This window comes from Labrus bergylta, chromosome 9 (assembly GCF_963930695.1).
Source record: "Labrus bergylta chromosome 9, fLabBer1.1, whole genome shotgun sequence".
Taxonomy (NCBI): Eukaryota; Metazoa; Chordata; class Actinopteri; order Labriformes; family Labridae; genus Labrus; species Labrus bergylta.
Window position 1 is genome coordinate 1,403,767 of NC_089203.1, and position 22,500 is coordinate 1,426,266.

Consider the following 22,500-nt stretch of genomic DNA (forward strand, 5'->3'; position numbering starts at 1 on the left):
GCCAGGCTGAATGGAGGTTTAAAGACTTCACCCACCTCTCCTGTCCTGCCTGCTCCTTCATACACATGCATGTTGGTGCATGTTATCGCCTTTGGCTACCACACACACACACACACACACAGACACACACACACACACACACACACACACACACACACACACACACACACACACACACACACACACACACACACACACACACAAAGTCGGTGAACTGTGCTGTTTTGCATCTGATTGAAGATTCTGAGGTCCAGCTGTGGACTGAGGCGTTCTCTGCAGGAGGATTCGGAGTGTTTATGGGCGCCGGGTCTTGACCTCCATGAAGGTCACAGCTTCAGCGTTTATTTTAGAGACATTTTGGATTGAAAACACCTTCAGGGAGTTTTTTTATTCCGCAATTAAACGCTTGAACTGAATTATAATGAACTCTTTGGGAATTCATTTTGCAGAGACGTAAAATAAATACACAGAATTTAAAATTTAAAAATGTTTGCACCTCAATGACTTCAGTTTTTTTTTCCACATGAATCTTGAACCGTAACAGTTACCAACCTGCTGTTTTTCCCACATTCCTTTTAGTTAATCCAAAGTCTGCTGTATGTTCAACTAATGCAGCCGAGTTTGATCATCTGTGAGGAATAAACCAGCTCAGCTCAGATTCACCTGCTGAGGATCATCACTCACACAGTTTCTGTCACAGTGGATTCTGCAAATGAGCATCAGTCAATACTGAAGCTAGTTTATAAAAAGTCTCCACACAGTGCTTTTAAACATGCAGAAAACTCCTGAAAAACTCCTGAAGTCTCCGTGCTCTAATCAACCTGCTGCTGCATGTTTCCTGTTCTCCAGTATGTTCTTCTCCACTCTTTAGTTCACATTGAGATTCTCTTCAACTACACGTAGCATTGATAGAAAGACACATATTCTCATTATAGAGTCGTGTAGACGACACTGTTCAGAAGATTCTGAACTTTGAGTCATTTAATCAAAGTGTTTTTGAACAGTCGGGTCATCACATCTCTGACGTGTTAATCAGCAGCACAAATCCTTCAAACACAGCTGCTCCTAGTCGCCTCTGTGGCTCTGACACTCGATTAGTCGAGCCAGGTTTTAAATCTCCTGCCAGTGTCTCTTATTCATGTGTTTTGTGTTCGAGCTCAGTGCAGTGGTTAGCTCTGTCCCCTCTCTGTGAGGAGGTTCCTGGTTTGAATCCCCGTCTGTCAGGAGTCTCTCTGTGTGGAGGTTCCTGGTTTGAATCCCCGTCTGTCAGGAGTCTCTCTGTGAGGAGGTTCCTGGTTTGAATCACCGTCTGACAGGAGTCTCTCTGTGAGGAGGAGGATTAGAATTGTCCATATTTGTGTTGTCTTTGTGTTCTGCTCTGAGTGAGTTTTGTGAGACGTTTTCTGCAGAAACAGGATTTAGATGTGTGACGGAGACGGACTGTAGATGAGAGAGGAGTCCGTTGGTTTGAGAAATCCCTGGTAATTGAATGCATTGTGTGTGAAAAACGATGAAAATGATTCTTAGTTTTGTTGCACAAAGTCTTTTATTCCGCTGACTGGCTGAATATTTCCCACAAAGAAAGCAAACAAAAGAATGTTAAAGGGAAAGGAAATCATTAAATTCTCCTCGTCGATCGGTGGTTTATATGCAGCGTTGTCAACCACTCATTTCATTCAGTTACCATCATTTGTTGGTTTGTTTTCTCTCGTTTGCTGATCCTGCAGAAGCTCTCTCTCTCTCTCTCTCTCTGACTTTTGTTTTGACATCTCAACGTCGAGTGTCTGAGGAGAGAGGATGTCATTTCATCACACAGCTTTGAATCCCTACAAGGTTTATTTGAGATAAAATTAACTTTCCTTGTGTGTGTGTGTGTGTGTGTGTGTGTGTGTGTGCGTGTGTGTGTGTGTGTGTGTGTGTGTGTGTGTGTGTGTGTGTGTGTGTGTGTGTGTGTGTGTGTGTGTGTTCTATCCTCACTGCAGGCGGCTTTGATGTTAACAGCGGTGAGACATAAAGCGCAGGGTGCATAAATACACATTGTGAGAGATGTGGAAATATGTGGGACTAAGCTTTGTGCGTGTGTGTGTGTGCTAAAGACTGCACCTCTCTGAACTCTGCTGTAGACTGGAGTCCACTAAGCCTGGAGCCTTCAGTGGTTTGTTTTTTTCTCTTGTTCGTTGGAGTGTTTTCAAATGTTTCCTCAGAATCAGTAAAACCAGAGACAAACGGTTTTGTGACTCACAAATATCTTCGAGAACAGTTTAGAAAATGCTCCATAAATAGAAATGAAACAAACATTTGACATGTTGTTTATTTGAACCCCAGAGTTTTGGCTGAAGTGCAGCTGTCCTGGATTTCCAAAAACGAAAGTCTGATTTTAAAAGGATCTTATAAAACCGGAACCCCCCCTGTGATGGAGGTCAGTTGTCTAAGGGTTAAACGGCTTCCTCATGTGTCCCTCCTCTTCCTCCGCAGGCGCTGATCTCTTCTCTAACTGCACGGAGGAGTGTAAAGCCCTGGGCCACTCGGACCGCTGCTGGATGCCGAGCTTCGTGCCCTCCGACGGGCGCCAGGGCCCGGACTACCGCAGCAACCTCCACGTGCCCGGCATGGACTCGGTCCCGGACACAGAGGTATTTGAAAGCCCCGAGCAGACGGCTGATAAGTCGTTCTCCACGTTTGGCAAAGAGACGCCTCTCAGTCACCTCCACCAAATCCACCAAAACCACCAACACCTCAAAAACCATCATCACCTCAGCCACCAGCAGGGCTCCATAGAGAGGAAAGAGTTGGAGGCTTTTCTGCCTAGCTCCAGAGCGCCTTTTAACCCCGCTTACTTAAGTGAGTATTCTGTTTAAATCTGGTGAAGAGAACAAAAAAAAGATCCAAATTTAATTTTCTCCAAGGAAGGAAGGAAGGACGGAAGGAAGGAAGGAAGCAAGCATGCCATTCCTCTGGGGTCTGACCTCTGTCCTTCATAGTGTTAACTAACTCTTCCCTCTTTCTCAGACATCTTCATTATCTCCCTCTGTGATGATTTGATCTCCCCTCATCTCCACCGTTTCAATTCACTCACACACACACACACACACACACACACACACACACACACACACACACACACACACACACATAGGGGTCTCCATGATCAGCTCGTAAATGAAACACTAAAAGCAGCAGATTTCTGTCAGGCGGCCTCAGTGTGGGCGGGGATGTTCACATTAAGGCTGCTCTGTCTCATTGTGGGAAAATGGCTGCTGCAACCTATTAAACGTCTTTATTGTAAACCAGAGAAGAAGAGCGGCAGGCGGTAAGCTTAAGTTCTCAGTCGACGGCCGAGGAGAAAGACCGTTTTAGATAATTGAGGAGTCAAAGACGACGTATTTCCCAACGAGCAGCGGGTTCGGAGCTCTCATTCAGAGGCCACAAAGAGAAACATCCTCAATCACTGCAATTTGGTGATAATGCTTAATTATAATTTAGTCAAGCAGCGCCTGAAGAGGCCCCCTCTCTCATCATCCACACAGCCAGCTGAATTATCAAACCGTCAGAGCAGCGCCGCTTCCTAGGCGCCGTCTTCTCAAACCGCAGCGTGCTGCTGGAAACAGCAGGAAGAAAACTCTGCTTTTTAATGAATGTTTTATTCATTTGATTCTTCTCTTTCTCATGGCAGATCAAAAAGGGAAGTCAGCAAGCTACCTAGTGTTCATATCAGAGAGAGACGTGTTTATTAAAGACGTGTTGATGCACAGTGTATGAGCATGAGCAGGTCAAAGAGGACTTCAGGTCTCAGTGGGAGGGCGGAGAAATCATCTTAAATATAGTCACAACGTCTCGCAGAGAGTGGAACACATCTGCAAACAGAGGGAGATCATTCTGCTTTCTTCAACGAGAAACAAGGCAGAGAGATGAAGATCAGCGTTAAAAAGAACACAACGACAAAAACACCCAATTTAACGAGTTATGAAAACTAGACTTTCATTAATACAACACCAGCAAGACAGTCACTTACAAGTGAGAAAGATTTAAATGACTAGTTCAGCGTCTTCTTTCAGCTCACTGTGAAAATAATCTGCCTGATCCAACATTAAGGATTAGAAAAGGCCAGAAACCCGATTCTCTAAAGGATCTGGCAGCTTTTGTGTCCGTTAATGAAAACATGTCTAAAAGAAACAGCAGCGCTAACAGCTAACAGACACCAAATGTCACATTATTCACAATATGGTGGCTTTTGTTGCTGCCTAAACCCGTGCAAATGAGTCAAAGAGACACTGTCTAATTCACAAAACACACGCAAAGGGTTAAATGTTCCCAAAACTGCGCCACAGAGCAAACTGCGCCTCTGTGCAGCAGTGTTGTTTGCATTTTTTAAATGATGAATTAGGCCGTCATTAGAGGAAGATTTGCCTCTTTCCATGTTTATCAGCTTCATTGCAAAAGGCACTAACTGTTAGAGTGACAAAATGAGCGTCTGCTGAGAGTTGGCGGTAACTGCGCCACAATATTTATAAGAGACGTGATGCTTCTCATCATCTTTAAGTTGACAGAACTGAGCTCCATCAGTGTGAGAGTGCAGCTCCATCAGAGTGAGAGTGCAGCTCCATCAGAGTGAGAGTGCAGCTCCATCAGAGTGAGAGTGCAGCTCCATCAGTGCGAGAGTGCAGCTCCATCAGAGTGAGAGTGCAGCTCCATCAGTGCGAGAGTGCAGCTCCGCAGTGTGAGAGTGCAGCTCTATCAGAGTGAGAGTGCAGCTCCGCAGTGTGAGAGTGCAGCTCCATCAATGTGAGAGTGCAGCTCCATCATCAGAGCTGTTCTTTGTGGATTAGACTCGTAGACGACTAGATAGAGGGAGAACATGATGAAGGACTTTTGGGGATATTAGCGACTGTAATCCATTCTCAGGGAATCAGAATTTCTGCATGGCTCAGTTTGTAGGGTCGAGGGTCTGATTCCCAGTTGGGCAACATGTCTGATGTGTCCTTGGACAAGACACTTAACCCTGCTCCCTCTGCTTCAGTGGTGGTGTATGAATGGGATTAGTTACTTCTGATGATACTACATAGTGATCACTACCATCAGTGTGTGAATGTGTAGGTGCGACCTGCAGTGTAAAAGAGCCTTGAGTAGTCAGAAGACTAGAAAAGCGCTTTATAAGCTCAAGTCCATTTACCATAAAAACATTTGACATGTTTGAAAAGATGTTTTTAATTTTTGACTAAATTAACCCTCGTTTACATGAAACGCAGCTTTGAGTGTTTTAGGGTTAAAGATTCCTTTGTGCAGTGAACAGATGTGTGTGTTTGAGGAGAACGAGACGTGATGAGAAAACAGAAGAAGAAATTAAAAGAGTAGAATATAAATCCACTTTGGGAGTTTGAGATGCTTTTTTTAAAATAACAAACGTTGGATTAAGTGATGAAGTGGTTCTGAAACCATGAAGTCCTAATGAGGTCGTGACCTTTCAGAAGAGGAATAAAGAGTTTAACTCTTCGTTTGTCTGAACATCATGATTGTTATTGTTATTGTGAGGGTTTCAGGTTAATGCTGCACGATGAGAAACAAGGACATGTTGAATGAAGAATCTGTAATTAAAACTATAATGATGATGAAATCAGACGATAATGTCTGAAGTAGCTTTAAAAAGAAGAGCGAGAAACATTTTTTGGGTGTTATTTCTAAGAAACATTCAGTGTAGTTTGTCTTAATTTGTGACAACCATATTTTGCAGCTCGTCCTGCACACAGACTTTTCCCCCCACATGGGGAAGCTTCTGAGAATCGGGAGATTTCTAAACTCAGGATATGCATCATTGATACGTTCAAAGCCTCTCTTAAATCTTTATATTTATTACAGTTTAGAAGAGAGATTCTGTCTCCACTTCTCCTCGATGGCAGAGTGAACACAGCCTGGCCTCTCTGGGTTGACGGTTCTGTCTATGACGGCCTGTTTCTATGGTCAGACTCAGAGAGAGAGAGAGAGAGAGACAGAGAGAGAGAGAGAGAGGGAGGAGAGAGAGAGAGAGAGCAAAGTGAAGGATTTTAAATAAAGGAGACCGATAACGATGTACACTCTCTCTCTCTCTCTCTCTCTCTCTCTCTCTGCAGAAGCTTTTAGTTTAATCTGACTGAAGATCTGACTTTTTATTAAAGCTTTGGTGCTTTTTGAAAACAATGGATTCATTATATAATGGAGATTTTATTATATTAAAAACATTAAAACAGTTCCAGAGTTTAGAATCTCAAGGAAACGTGTTCTTATACTACGTAAAATATTATCTTCTATTAATAGAAAAAGATTTCAGAACAGCGCAACAAAACAGCAACTATTCCACAAGTTGACCTGCAGTGTGATGTACTCTGAGTGTGTGTGTGTGTGTGTGTGTGTGTGTGTGTGTGCGTGTGCGTGTGTGTGTGCAGTTTCCATGGATGTGCTGATTATATGCTTGTGATGCAGCACTCGATGTGAAGAGCTCCCGATATCTGCGCGTTTCCCACGAACAGCCACTCACTCCTCCTGCAAAGTAATCACTGTGGCCCTTATGCTAATGAGAGCGGGGGAGGTAGTCGAGGGGGTAGTGGGGGGGGGGGGGGGGGGGGGGTTAATGGCACAGAGGGAACAACAGTCAGAGAGGGGAGAGGAGGGGGGAGGCACAGGAGGAAGGGATGATACCAAGAGGCTGAAGCTCCCTAATCTGATCAAGTCACTGATACACAGAGGCTCTTTGTCCCCGAGGGGGGGGGGGGGGGGGGCTGAGTCTGGCCTGGGGTCGGGTCAGGGTGGGGGGCCATGTTGAGGAGAGAGAGAGGAAAGCCAGAGCCGAATGATTATGGGGGGGGGGCTTGTCTGTTAAACCTCCAGCTTTGTTGCCGTCCTAAATAAATTGGCCACCAAATACAAAACCAGCCCCCACCCCCCCTAAGCAAAAGGCTACTTTTCCCATAACCCCCCAACCCAAATACATAGTCACACACACATTACCCATGAGCCATTTCACACGAGTGAATTGAGACGAGCCGTGAGACTTCCTGTCTTTGTTTCTCTTGTGAACCACGAGACACATTCATGTCTTTAGACCGTTTCTGTTTTTCTAACTTTGGGTCTAAACCAGTCCAGAGTGCATCTTCCTCTGTAACCTTAAACTCTCCCTCTCTGTTGGGACCTTTCTGTATTGTTGTTTTAAGAGTATAGAGATGGTTTAAGATGCAGACGTGACAGCCTGTTTCAGAAATCTGCTGGGATGATTCCATCACTTTAAACTTCAGATATAAAAGTAGTAAAAGTCAAACTATATACAGACCTGTTTAGGTACCATGGCAACAAAAAAAGGGAGCTCTAGGCGTTCCTGATATTTTGTAATTTCTTCTTTTAAAATCTGCAGGCAGACTTCTGCACGGCGTCTGCACTAAAACACTGCTGATGTGTTTGTGTTCTGTGTGTGTGTCTGATAAAACATAAACACATCATTTAAAATCATCTTTATCTTTTTATGAGACGTAAAAACTTAAAATAATCGAAGTAACGAAACATTTTCACCCAAATGTGTGAAATATTACGGACAAGGTTTGAAACGCTCTGACCTCCACTCTGTCTGTTTTCTGTTTCCCCTTGTTGTTGTTTATCACACTCAGACTCACACACACACACACTGACTAATCTTGTTTTCTTCTTCTTGCAGCGAGGAAAAGGGTTTCCTAGCTCCTTTCGCGTGGACATACCAGAGACCGCGTGACTTTGCACAATCACTCCTGGACGACCAAGGCTACAAAAAAAAGAAAGCATCAAAATTGAGCCCCAACCCCACCCTCACCCCCTCCCCCCACCCTGTCTCCCCCCTCCTCACCTGGGAAAATAAAAATAAACTACCAATAAAAACACGATTACACACCTTAAGAAGGAAGTGAAGATCCCTCCATCCTGGACTCTTTGGAGCACTGACCCCACCTGCAGGATGTGGAACTGTTTTTGGGGGGGGGGGGGGGGGGGGGGGGGGGGGGTTTGCAGGGAGGTGGATGAATAGCCTTACTCGCTGGGAGGACCCCACTGTCTCAGCCGGACTGAGAACCTAACGGAGGACGAGGAGGAGGAGGAGGAGGGACTCTGATCTCTCGGAGCTTTTCCAATCTGCGTGTGCCTGTTTACAGGAGGAGAATCAAAAACCAGACGAGGACTGCTTCAAAAAGACTGATCGATACGAGAGCCACTCGGGAGAAACACCGCCACTGAGCCCTTTAGGCGTTTGAACTCGCAGAGAGAGACAGAGCGACGCCAAACTGTACAGGAGAATCTTTGTGCATTTGAAGATGCAACACCACTGTTTTAGATTTTTCTATTCTGTTCGTGCGGTCAGGTGTCTCTATTCCGATCTACTTCACACTTTGTAAGAAAAGACTGTGGGCAGGATATTTTTTTATTTATCTTTTCTTTATGTTGACGGGGCTTTGGTTTGTTCACCGGACGCCGTCCGGCCCGCTCTTTTTCTGGTTCTGAGGCGTGGAGTAGTTTCTATCATGTGTGAGAAGTGTTTACTGTACTCTTTTAAAACGTTTCAAGCTGAATATAAAACTCTATATATAAATCTATCTATATCTACTTGTTCTGAAGGCGTGCTATCCGTTTGCTGGGTTCACATTCTGATTGGAGGTTGAAGGAGGCGTGGAGAGAGACACAACAGCCTTAGCAGATGTAAAACTCGACTTCTCATCCTTTCACATCAGTTTGTTTCTTTTTTTTCCACTTTGGGGATAAACGGTCATGTCCATAAGTACGGGAGGCGGCGGGTTAGACATTCATGGTAATTTTTGTGTCATTGTAACCAAAACTTTTAAGGGTCCATTTATAAGGAAACAAAAAGGCCAAAAGCAGACGGTGTTTGTCAGCACTGCGGCGGGATTCAGTACACACACACACACACACATGACTTTCTCACACATTACAAACACAAACACACCGATATGCCAACAATAAACTGAAAAATGGTGAAAATGAATGTCCAGTGTGTTTTTATTTTGAAAGGGTTCTATTGTTTTTGTGTTCACAGTCGAGGATTCAAACCTGCGTCTTCCTGAAGGGTCCTTTATTCCTATTGGAACATTTTCAGACTGCGCTATCCAAGGGAGTTTTCACATAAGGCGCGGTGTCTCGAACCGTGACCGAGCACTACTGCTCGACCTACCATGCAGCTCAGGGGATGAAACGGGCCCGCACCGCGCTGATGCAGCATTGAAGAGACAGAAGCGGTCTTATAGCGGTCCACTTCCTTGTTGTTTTGTCATTGGTCAGTTTAAAAGTAAAACAGTAACTGAAAGTCAGTTTGAATAAACATTTCCAACATGGCGACCGCCGCCAATGAGCTACAAAAGGCGCCCCCTTAGTACAAGTGTGGTACCTCTTTTCTCCTTTTCTCTTTGCTGGTTAAGTTGTGTAAATGTTCAAAGGCAAAAGAGCAAAGCAATGTAAGAGATGAGCAGGGTCCTCTTCTGGAGGGACGGCGCTCTGTATGTGAGTGAGGGGGTGTGGCTTTAGAGGGAGCACAGAGGGGAGGGGGGGATGTAGACGGAGCACTGAGGGAATGCTATTTTCAAAATCATGCTAGTTTTTTAAGAGGACCAACCCTGTCTTTAAGTCATGCTTTCGACCTCCTGCTGTGTTTTTATTTCTCTTCAGAGTTCATCTTGTCCTCAGCATGTCGACGGGAGTTTCTTGATCGAGCAGCGTGATTAAAGATTTCCAGCATTAATCCGAACATAAAATGAACACACGTGATTACTCTCTGAAAAACATGTGTAAGTGTGCGAACATGACCTCAATATGTTGGACTACAAATGAAGAAGAAATCCCAATATGTGTAGACCCGTCATGTAATCCAGCCACTCCTCCTCGCCCGCAGACAGACGAGTAGATTTAGGGGGATCTTGTGTGTTTTTATCGCTCTGCAGTCGATGTAATCCGAGGTAGATTATGGTTATCTGAACCAATAAGGCGGTAGAGTTCAGACACACACACGTTAAATCATGTGTAGTCCTGTTTAATCTCTGAGTACACGCTGAATATTCATCCATTTGTTCCTGTGAAGACGACAAAAGCCTTTGTTGGTATAAATATGACAGTAAACAGAGGAGGAGGGGGTATCTCTGAAGACGTGTCTCTCTGTCTCTCTTTCACTCTGATGTTAAATACAGGAGGACAAACAGCGAGCAGCGGCCTCTTTTGTTGCAGCGTAATGAGGGCAGAGCTGTCAGAGCGGCTCCGTTTAGATTGAGGACAAAAGTTGAGCGGAGAGCAAGTGCAGAATAATCATATCTACTTTCTCGTTAAACGGAAGCCATTATGTTTGACCTCCACTCCATGCTAATCTCTGACACAAACCCAAAAGTTTTAATTTCCACGTGCACGCAGAGAGAGAGACGAGTTCAGAGCGGAAAAAAAAGGAGACTTATTATTCCCCAAACAAAACGCAGGATTAAAACAGAAAGATGGACGCTCCTCTGTGGACGTCTCTCTCTCTCTCTCTATGCGGTGAGTTGGGGGGGGGGGGGTTTAGCGATAGCTAGTTTGAAAGTCACCTCCCTCACAAAGGCAAACGGATTACAGGAAGCTGAACTTTTCATGTCAGAGCTCTCCTCCGCCATCGGACACAAAAAAAGGGGAAAATAAAAAGTCATCGCTGTGAATCGGAGCCTGAATTCCCGGCTGATCGGCGTGGGAGGAAATAAAACCCGCAGGCTGAGCGTGAAGGTTGATTATCAACTCTTCAGATGTCCATGAATGAGCGAGCGGCTTTGAACAAATCTTAAAAAGAAAGACGGGGCAGGGAAAGTTTCTGAGCATACTGGATGATGTTCCAGTTTATCAAAGTGCGGTCGCAATGCAGAACGGCTCCGGGCCTGTAGGGGGCGCTCTGACAGGAGGGATGGATGTGTCGTAGTGAAGCTGAAGCTGAAAAACATTTTTTTGTCTGAAAGTTTTTTTTTTCAAACACAAACAGCTAAATGACTGAACCTGAAAATCTGAGTGATGTGTGGCCTACATAATACACACACACGCACACACACGCGCACACGCGCACACACGCACACAGGCACACACACACGCACGCACGCACACACACACACACACACACACACACACACGCACACACGCGCACAGGCACACAGGCACACACGCACGCACACACGCACACACACACGCACGCACGCACGCACACACACACACACACACACACACACACACACACACACACACTGTCTGGAAGCCTGAAGCTGAACACGTCCTCAAAGACATGTTTGACACGCCGCCCCAAGCAGCCCCCTCCCTCCTGATCACAGAGCCGTGTGTGTGTGCGCGTGTGTGTTTGTGTGTGCGTGCGTGTGTGTGTGTGTGTGTGTGTGTGTGTGTGTGTGTGTGTGTGTGTGTGTGTCTGTGTATATGTGCGTGTGTAATACAAAAGATGTTCCTTGTTGAGGCCAGAATGAAGAATGTGTTCCACTTCCCTCGTGTGTCTCGTTTATATTTTTGCAGATTTGTGGTGTTCAGCAGCAGCTCAGGAATGTGGAGCATGACTGGATCCAGGTATTTAAAAGTTTTGTGGTTATGTACTCAAAATAAACAAAAACAATGACTGAGGGCGCACTCACACAAGGCAAAACACGCTTCACTCATAAAGTCCAGCTCCTTTGACTTGAGTTCAGTACTCTTCCTCGGCCCTAGCATGCTTTGAAGAGGCTTTAGTGCTGTTTGAAACTCTCCATCATTATCCACAGATCGTTTAAAACACTCGATATCAAAAAGTTTGGCATTACTGAAGCTGTGGACGACCTTTCATTAGACACTGTGAGGATGACCTTTGACCTGTAGTGGTGCATGTTTCTGTGCAGTGTGTCTGAGCGGTTTCAGCCTCTGGCTCAAAGCGCCTGTGAGATGTTTCCTGTGTCTGCGTCTCTGATGATGTCTGTTGTGTATCTGTCCTGTCTTGATGTCTGCTGCAGATCTAATTTCTTTCACGATGATTATGAAGTGGAAGTTGAAGAATATTCCTGAAAGAGACAAACAGACTTAAAGTTCATGCTGAGGAAAGATTTATATCACAGAGGACTTTATCCAGAGTCTAAGGATGTCATGTTTTAAGACTTATGTAGAGACGGGACTGAGCTAGAGTCAGACATCGAGGAGAGAGAGAGGGAGAGAAAGAGAGAGAGGGAGAGAGAAAGAGAGACAGCGAGGGAGAGAAAGAAAGAGAGAGAGAGAGAAAGAAAGAGAGAAGGAGAGGGGGGAGAGAGAGAGAAAGAAAGAGAGAGGGAGAGAGAGAGAGGGAGCGAGAGAGAGAGCGAGAGAGGGAGAGAAAGACCTCTGTTAGGACTGATAGAAGTGTTGTAGTACTCCAAATCGTCTAGGAATCTAAAGCGTTTTGACGCGGTCTTGTCTCGGTCTCAGACTGGGGGGACTCCGGATTTAAATCAAGACCGGTCAAGACCACCACTGACATCATCACTGTGATTAGAAGGAAAACGCCTCTTTCTAAAAGAAAAAACTTAAATTTATATTTGATTTTTATCCCCAGGTTTCGACTGTGACCTTCCCGGTGTTAGACACGCCCACTAAACACAAGATGAGGATTTTTCTGTAAAATTTATGGTCTTGGTCTTGTCTCAGTCTCGTCCTGCCTTGGTCTTGGTCTTGTCTCAGTCTTGGTCTCGTCCTGCTTTAGTCTTGGTCTTGTCTCAGTCTCTTCCTGCCTTGGTCTTGGTCTTGTCTCGGTCTCGGTCTCGGTCTCGGTCTCGTCATGCCTTAGTCTTGGTCTTGTCTCGGTCTCGGTCTCGGTCTCGTCATGCCTTAGTCTTGGTCTTGTCTCGGTCTCGGTCTCGTCATGCCTTGGTCTTGGTCTTGTCTTGGTCTCGTCATGCCTTGGTCTTTTTCTTGTCTCAGTCTCGTCCTGCCTTGGTCTTGGTCTTGTCTCGGTCTCGTCATGCCTTGGTCTTGGTCTTGTCTTGGTCTCTTCCTGCCTTGGTCTTGGTCTTGTCTTGGTCTCGTCATGCCTTGGTCTTGGTCTTGTCTTGGTCTCGTCATGCCTTGGTCTTGGTCTTGTTTTGGTCTCGTCCTGCCTTGGGCTTGGTCTTGGTCTTGGTCTTGGTCTTGGGCTTGGGCTTGGGCTTGGTCTTGTCATGCCTTAGTCTTGGTCTTGTCTCGGTCTCGGTCTCGTCATGCCTTGGTCTTGGTCTTGTCTTGGTCTCGTCATGCCTTGGTCTTTTTCTTGTCTCGGTCTCGTCATGCCTTGGTCTTGTCTCGGTCTCGGTCTCGGTCTCGTCATGCCTTAGTCTTGGTCTTGTCTCGGTCTCGGTCTCGTCATGCCTTGGTCTTGGTCTTGTCTTGGTCTCGTCATGCCTTGGTCTTTTTCGTGTCTCGGTCTCGTCATGCCTTGGTCTTGGTCTTGTCTCGGTCTCGTCCTGCCTTGGTCTTGGTCTTGTCTCGGTCTCGTCATGCCTTGGTCTTGGTCTTGTCTTGGTCTCGTCATGCCTTGGTCTTGGTCTTGGTCTTGTCTCAGTCTTGTCCTGCCTTGACCTTGGTCTTGGTCTTGGTCTTGGTCTTGGTCTTGGTCTTGGTCTTGGTCTTGTCTCGTCCTGCCTTGGTCTTGGTCTTGTCTCGGTCTCGTCATGCCTTGGTCTTGGTCTTTTCTCGGTCTCGTCCTGCCTTGGTCTTGTCTTGGTCTCGTCCTCCCTTGGTCTTGGTCTTGTCTTGGTCTCGTCATGCCTTGGTCTTGTCTCGGTCTCGTCATGCCTTGGTCTTGGTTTTGTTTTGGTCTCGTCCTGTCTTGGTCTTGGTCTTGTCTCGGTCTTGGTCTCATCCTGCCTTGGTCTTGGTCTTGTCTTGGTCTCGTCATGCCTTGGTCGTGGTCTTGGTCTTATCTCGGTCTCGTCATGCCTTGGTCTTGGTTTTGTTTTGGTCTCGTCCTGCCTTGGTCTTGATCTTGTCTCGGTCTCGTCCTGCCTTGGTCTTGGTTTTGTTTTGGTCTCGTCCTGCCTTGGTCTTGGTCTTGTCTCGGTCTCGTCCTGCCTTAGTCTTGGTCTTGTCTTGGTCTCGTCATGCCTTGGTCTTGGTCTTGTCTTGGTCTCATCCTGCCTTGGTCTTGGTCTTGTCTCAGTCTCGTCCTGCCTTGGTCTTGGTCTTGTCTTGGTCTCAGTCGCTGCCTTGGTTCTGGTCTTGACTACAACATGACCTGATAGTATTTTCTTTCTAAAGCCCCGACACGTTTTGATTCTCTGGCTCATTAAAATAACAGATTATTGTATTCGGACAGATTGTTTGTATCGGATCGTCTCCTGATTCATGAGATGTTTGTTGGCCAAATGGCCCCCGAGGGTTCAGAATCCCTGAAAGAAACTTCATGAGTCAAACTTTTTAAATCTCAGTTTTTAAATAATGTTTAAAATGACTTCAGTCTGTGAGAGACAACCCTCCAACTCTCACCCCCAGCCATGATCTTATCTAAGGGTCATTCCCAGCTCTCCCCCCCAACTTCAAAGACCACTCACTCACAAACACACACACACACACACACACACACACACACACACACACACACACACACACACACACACACACACACACACACACACACACATACACACTCTCTCTATGACCCCGTATGCCCGTCTCGTCCCACTCTGCTCTGGCTCCAGCAAACGAGCCCTCAGGGTGAGACAGTGGGGGGTCAGATCCACTAAAGACGGAGGCTGCTTAGTGTCACAGTGATCTGTCTGTGTCACACACACACACACACACACACACGCACACACACACACAGTGATAAGGGCCTTGTCTTGTCTAAGTGCTGTTGTCCTGCAGAGCATCGTGTGGCTCCAGGCGATGTTTTGGAAGCTGCAGTTTAGTTTCTGGTTTAATTTGATTTCAGCATTCAGTTTGTATTGAGTGAGTTTCCTCCAGGCTTCAGAGGACTTTCTTTTAAATCATTTTATTCAGATCGGACTCTCAGATGGAACACTGTGTGAGTTCAGAGACAATCTGTGCAGAGAAACACTCCCTGGCTTTACGAGGATATGCCGCTCAAAAGTCCATTTATACTGACCTCACATTGCCTCCAGCCGACCGCCAACCACCACGTACATTCTGCACATGAGAGGAAATAACTCTCCATGCCAGCAGGGGGCGGTAGTCCGTTGTTATGATACAAGAAGACCATTTTCACATCGCTGTTGGTCACCACTCGTATTATAGGTAGTCTACTAATGGAGAATAATGTCTGATAAAAAGTAAAAAATGGCGCTGGCGTTGTCAGCTCTTGGTCTTTTAGTGGAAAAAGAAAAGAAGAGGCGGAGGAGACAAATAAGGAGAAACCACACTAATGGGTGAAAGCATGGATACTACAGAGGCATGATCAAGGAGCTTTACAGAACCTGAGAGGAGAGCTGGAGAGAAATGAAACCTCCAAACAGCCAATCAGAGAGATACCGACACAGATTCTACATGTTGTCAACATGTTGATTCGGCTAAAAAAAGGCAGATGGATAGCCTCGGAGCTGGAGACTAGGGAGACGACCGCTCACTGACGGTCCAACTAGGACCGACAGCCAACGATCTCCTCTGTGTGTCAGGGCCTTTAGCGGCACACCGATGTCGTCTCTTCCAGCGGTCAGAAAGCTTTGAGCCGCTCTGAGACGCATTGCTGTGTCCTACGAGGTCTCTGAGAGATGCAGAGTCGCTCCATCAGCCTCTCCTCGTCCTCCTCCTCCTGCTCCTCTGATAACACATGGCCTGATCAGTGTCAGCAGTGACCAACACACACACACACACACACACACACACACACACACACACACACACACACACACACACACAGTTGATCCTCCTCAGTGTTGACCTCCATATGTTTTAACAGTTGGAGAAGCATTTGGTGTGAGATGACGGCCATGTGGGGGAGGGGTGTGTGTGTGTGTGTGTGTGTGTGTGTGTGTGTGTGTGTGTGTGTGTGTGTGTGTGTGTGTGTGTAGAGGGGGATGTTGCTGCAGGAGAAATGGTGTGGAGATAAGAAGGTTAAAACCACAGACACTCACACTCCACCCTACTTTGGATGTTTGAGGATTTTAATTGATTGACCATCGAGTATAAACGCCTCGACCTCTTTGAACGTCGCCCAGTTTTTATCTTTTCTCTCCGTTTGAATCAGAATAAAAACAAGAAAAGTCACAAAGTTTAAACGATTAAAAAAGCGTCTGAATTTAAAACATAAAGTGATAAATTAAATCGTGCTTTGATTAATTCGAGGTCAATTTGATGAAAAAAACAGAGCCATATTTAATAACTGTCATTGTCTGTCTTTCATCTTTCACAAATATTTTCATTTCAGGAAACATTGAGGGGTCAAATAATAAAAAGGGATGATTAAAACTGACGTGATTTAAAGGCACAGTTTGTAGAGACCACCACCAGAGGGCTCTCAATCAAAACAATAACAAATGATGAGGTCGAGGCTGGTGGGGAACCATGGGAGTGATTCTCTGAACTTCCCCTGCTAACCCGCACTCGCAGGTCTGCTGATGCAAAGGCGTCTGATTGGTTCATCAGATTGGTACATCGTGGCAGACATTGGTCAAAGTTTTTATAGACTTACAAACTGATACAGATGATGGATTTTCTTTGTTCCTTTAATAACATGAGTTATTAATTTCTGTCAGGACCTAAAGAAAATTTGAACCAGAATCTTAAAAAGTGGATCTGGAGGAAATTAACAACCCTGACTTTAAAGTCTCTGCGTATTCATTCTGTTCTTTGGATTTAAACACCTTTATCATCAATCAGGTTTTTCCTTTCTGTTTGTCCATCAACACACACACACACACACACACACACACACACACACACACACACACACACACACACACACACACACACAAACACAAACACAGACTCCTCTACTCCACTGGCTTCAGACTGACTGAATCATTCCTGAAGCTGGGTAACCACAAGATTTCAGACCTCATTCCCCCCTTCAGACCAAAGTCCTCAAAGGTCAGAATATCAGATGTTTCCAAAGATTACTCCAGAGTCGATCAGAAGTCCTGCTGTGTGGCAAGAAGAGTGAGTACGGCCGAGCACAGAACAATAGCCAATCAGAGAGCAAGCTGACTGAATCTGTTAACTTCATGAATCTGTTAGTGTGTGATGAGCAACGAGATGACCAACTCAGCACATCACACACAGACTCCAACAAGCAGAGTCTTCACTCTTATAACTCGCCATCTTGCCGCTGAACGCCACTGAAGAGTAAACGACATGATGTGTCGTCATGTGTGGGCTCTCTCATATCTTCAGGATCAGTTTTAGATTTGTTAAATCTTTAAATCTTTCACCAGGCTTCGGCTGCTTGTTCCCACATCTGAGTCAGACTTTTCAAAGGTTGATCTTACGACAGGAAAAATAAGACACATCTTCAGTGTGCCGAGAGTAGGAGGAGGAGAGTGTTTACACGGTATAAATGCCAGGAGACACAAGAAGAGTAAAGTTTCTTTTCTGTGCATGACCAACGAGGCCTGACCTTGAAAGACCTGCGGCTCCAAGGCGAGCAGGGCTCTGACCCTGACAGAAAGCAGACTCTTAAGGATCTGCTCCGTGTCAAACAGCACCACACTTGGCTTTGACCGACCACAGCCCACTTCAGAGAAGACTTTTTTCTTTTTCAATTCAATTCAATTCAATTCAATTCAAAAAACTTTATTTGTCCCCGGGGGGCAATTCAAAGGCACACAGAGCAGTAAATTAACAACAGTGCAAGTAAACAAAACATTTTAACCTAAATATAAAGTGTCAATTTAAATACAACTTAAAGCTTAACTTAACTTAAAAATACAAAATATAAAAGAGTAGATATAAGTGGACAGTGATCGGACTAACAGATGTAAACAGATGTAACCATAAATGTGCAGTAGTGACCAGATGTAGACAGAACTATGTGCAGTAAACGAAAAATAAATATATATATACAGAGCTATGTGCAGTAGTGATCAGATGTGAACAGAACTATATGCAGTAAACGAGAAATAAATATATATATACAGAGCTATGTGTAAGTAGGCAAATACTAAATGATAAGTTATAAGGCGCATGGTGAATAATGGAACAACTGAACTAATATATACAATATAACTGTAAGGTAAAAATTAGATAAATAAAGTGACCATAGTGCAATGATGGATAAGAAACAACAGGAATAAAGTTAGCAGAACTGTATGAATACTGATATAAAAGGGATAGAATAAAGTGATGTAGTGCATGGGACCAGATAAAGCAGATTAAGGTGCATGTCAATATAAAGGAAGTTCACAGCTGAGAGTCTGCATTGGGTGAGAGGTGTTGGTGTCTGTTGGGGGGGGGGGGGGGGGGGGGGGGGGGGGTAGGAGTTGAGGAGCTGGACAGCCCTGGGAACGAAGGTTGCTCTTCTCCTCTGTGTCCTGCAGCAGGGACAGCGAAGCCGGCGTCCTGAGGGGAGCCACTCAAACGCTGGGAAGAGAGCGTGTGAGGGGTCCTGCATAATCCAACCTGCTAGCCTGATTGTCTGTTGCTCATAGATCGATGTCAAAGTCCTTACAGGTAGTCCAATGATCTTAGAGCAGACTGTGACCGTGCTCTGCAGGCGCTTTCTGTTCTGGAGGGTGGTGGAGCGGAACCAGCAGGTTATAAAAAAAGTAATAATGCTCTCAATGAAGGAGTAGTAGAAGATCAGAAGAATGTTCTTACTGACTCCAAAGGAATTGAGCTTCCTTAGGAGGTATTTTCGCTGCTGACATTTCCTGAGAATGTCCTCTGTGTTGGAGGCGGATTACAGCAGGCTGTCGAAGATGGTACCCAGGTACTTATACTCCTCTACTAGTTTGACAGGATTCCCATGGATTGTGGTGGTTGCTAATGCAGCCAGTTCCCTCTGCTTGTTGGAGAAGGTCACCACCATGTCTTTGGTCTTGCTCACGTTCAGTTCGAGGCAGGAGCTGTCACATCACTCCACAAACTCCTGAAGAACTGGTCCATGGTGCTGAGAGGGGCCTGACAGCAGAGACAGGAGAACTGTGTCGTCCGCGTACTTCACCAGGTGACAGTTCAGCTGTGTGGTTCTGCAGTCATCGGTGTAGAGGATGAAGAGCAGAGGTGAGAGCACGCAGCCCTGAGGGGAGCCACTTGAGGTGTGTTGGAGGTTGGAGAAGGTGTTGTTGACCAGAACTCTCTGTGATCTGTTGGTCAGAAAGTCCAATATCCACAGGATAAGCTGGTCGTTCAGATGGAAGCAAGTTGAAAGTTTGTCAGCCAGGATGTGAGGCTGCAGGGTGTTGAATGCAGAGGAGAAGTCTGCAAACAGGAGTCTGGCCGAGGTGTTGGGGTGCTCCAGGTGTTTTTGAACAGTGTCTATTGAATGTTTTTGCATCATCGACACCTCTGCCTGCACGATAAGCAAATTATAGCGGGTCCATCTGGGAGTCGGTTTCTCTGATGATGTGTTGTTTTATGATCCTCTCCATGGCCTTCATCACCTGAGACGTGAGGGCCACAGGCCTGAGGTCATTCAGTGATTTGGCGGGGCTTTTCTTGGGGATGGGGATAACTGTGGAGTGTTTCCACAGCTGGGGGACTGTGCTGCTGTCCATAGAGCTCTGGAACAGGGTCTGAAACACGCCCCCTCGCTGCTCGGCACAGTGCTTCAGGATGCGGCCACTGATGTTGTCTGGACCAGGTGAGCTGCTCTCACCACATCCTCTCTGCTGAAGGTGAGTGCAGAGTCACTGGGCATGAGCATGGACACTGTTCCTTCCAGCTGTGTGGTGTTGTCCTTCTCAAATCTGGTGGAGAATGAGTTGAGATCGTTGGGGAGTGAAGTAGAGCTGCTGCCTGCAACCTCGATGGTTTTGATGTTGGTAGCAGCAGTGTTCACAGCAGCCATGTTTTTGAGGCCCTGCCAAGCTGACCTGTGTGAATTTTTCCTCCACTTTGTTCTTGTACTTGAGCTTGGCAGTTTTTATGGCGTGCTTGACTTCTCTGTTTACCACCTTTTCCTCCACTTCGGAGCCGGTGAAGAAGACCGTTTTCTTCTTGTTGAGGACCTCCTTGAGCTCTTTGGTGATCCAAGGTTTATTGTTGGGGTAGATTGTGACTGTTTTGGAGGGGATGATGTTGTCCACACAGAAGGAGATGTACGATGAAACAGTGTCCACATGCTCATTAATGTTGTTGGAGGGGGTCAAGAGGTTATCCCAGTCAGTGGATTCAAAGCATCCTTGTAGTGTAAGAATGCTTTCGCTGGTCCACTGCTTGATGTTCTTAACAACTTTCTTAACCCTCTTTATTACAGGAGTATATGCAGGAGCAAGCAGGACGGCGTGGTGGTCAGCAGAGCCAAGAGGGGGGAGAGCAACAGATCTGTATGCGTTAGGAACTGAACCATAGCATTTATCCAGTGTCTTCCCCAGGCGGGTGCTGCATGTAATGTACTGCTGGTAGCCTTTTAGTGCTTTTTCAGGAGAGCAATGGTTGAAATCGCCCAAGATGAATTTGGGAGAGTCCGGTGATATGAGTTACAGTTTATTTAATAAGTTTGTGATGTGTTCAGTGGCTGTGGCTGCGTTAGCTCTGGGGTGGATGTAAACCAGAATGAGAAAAAGCTGAGGAAATTCTCTGGGGAGATAGAAAGGGCGAAGGGAGACAGCCAGAAGCTCGATGTCCGAGGTGCACAGTTTCTCCCTCACGACGATCGTCGAGCACCAGTGTGTGTTTACATAAAGACACACGCCGCCGCCATGTTGTTTCCCAGTGAGCTCACTGTCTCGATCAAGTCTTAAGGGGGGGGAGAAGCCATCAACGTGCAGCGTGTTATCATCGTCGTTCTTATTTAACCACGTCTCAGTAAAAGCAAGACCAGAGGCAGTCCTGTTCTCATGCATGTGGTTAATGTTGACCTGTAACTCGTCCGTTTTATTGTGGAGGGAGCGTACATTAGCCAGGATGATAGATGGAAGCGGCCGTTGTTTTCATGTCTCCCGTTTGAGCCTGGCTCTGATTCCTCCCTTTCTCTTTCCCGTCCTGGTTACCTTGTTATTTTTGTGAGCGGAGTTGTCTTGGCTGACTGAGTTATCCCGGAGAATTTCTTCAGGAAGTATGTCTGTGTTGATGATGTGATGAGTTTTAAATCCAAGCTGCAGCAGAATGTCTCTCGAGTAGGTGGTTTGCGACCCGCCAGGAACGTTGTTTCTGCTCGCAGTCACAAACTCCCAGAGGAGCCAAACGTGCAGAAATGTCCAAAAAAGAATTTGGGTATCCATGCCAGTCGTAAATAATTCCAGGGGATGAAAAAGAAAGAAAGAAGAAGACTGCTGTGTGCTGTAGTCTGTTTGTCACGGTGTTCACGGTTACATGCAAATCAGAGTTCTTCCACCGAGTATCGATTTCTGAACTCTTCCTGAGTTAAGTTAAGTTACTGTTAAGTTTCATTCTGCCGTTTACAAAAGAACATGAACTCTTTACTTTGGGCTGATTCCAGATGGGGAGAACATCTTTATTTATCTCACACATGCAACGCCCAACAACAGCAATCGACCTGCAACGGCCGAAATGACTGACAGTGACATCTGACTGTACACTGACTAAGTGGACTCATACTGTCTAGTAGATAAAAAAATGAAACAGTTATCACTAGTTATTACTTACCCATCCAGTTAGTCCACTGTTCGCTTCCATGTTGTTGATCCTGCAGCAGTCATAGACGGTAAATTTGGATAAAAGCGTCTGCCAAATACCTAATCATAACCATAACCAGCGGTGACTGCACTACACTGTGTGTAGGTCTACTTCCTGTCCAACAGGAAGTAGACCAACTCCACGTCCACGGGTAAAAGACAACACAAGGTTCACCCTTGTTTTTAGAACGAGCTTTATCCACTTGGTGTTTCTCCTCACTCTGATTATATTTTCTCTTCTTTGTTGCTACGTCCACGTCCGTCATATTCACCGGTTTGAATCTCGTCCAATCACTGAATTGTATCCACTCCTAAACTCACCTGCTGCACTGTCATGGCTGGAGGAAACACACCAGCTCCGCCCAGAAACGTCCCGAGTCAACCAGAACAAAGCAGAAGAGCAAAATCCAGTCAGAGGACAGAGTCTCTGCAGACACAGTCACCACCACACATGTATGGAGGCCCAGAAGAGACGATGAAGCAGCTTCACTTTAGGAGAAGTCTGTCTTTTATTTTGAAGGTCCCTACATAAGTCTGTGTTTTCTTTTGAAGGTCCCTACTCAAGTCTGTGTTTTATTTTGAAGGTCCCTACTTAAGTCTGTATTTTATTTTGAAGGTACCTGTTTAAGTCTGTGTTTTATTTTGAAGGTCCCTACTTAAGTCTGTTTTATTTTGAAGGTCCCTACATAAGTCTATGTTTTCTTTTGAAGGTCCCTACTCAAGTCTGTGTTTTATTTTGAAGGTCCCTACTTAAGTCTGTATTTTATTTTGAAGG

The 22,500-nt window shown here is 45.7% G+C and overlaps 1 protein-coding gene across 3 annotated transcripts in view; it reads left to right on the top strand.

Moving 5' to 3' along the window:
- Positions 1–8,982, top strand: part of pcdh10b (protocadherin 10b) — a 22,728-nt gene extending 13,746 nt beyond the window's left edge. For 2 of the 3 annotated variants that reach the window (XM_065958594.1, XM_065958593.1), the window contains exons 4-5: positions 2,476–2,841; positions 7,676–8,982. In XM_065958594.1, the coding sequence (XP_065814666.1) occupies positions 2,476–2,841; positions 7,676–7,695 (386 nt within the window). In that variant the 3' untranslated portion in view covers positions 7,696–8,982. The remainder of the gene's footprint in view (positions 1–2,475; positions 2,842–7,675) is intronic. The other variant, XM_065958595.1, reaches the window with a different exon arrangement.
- The last annotated feature ends 13,518 nt before the right edge of the window (positions 8,983–22,500 follow it).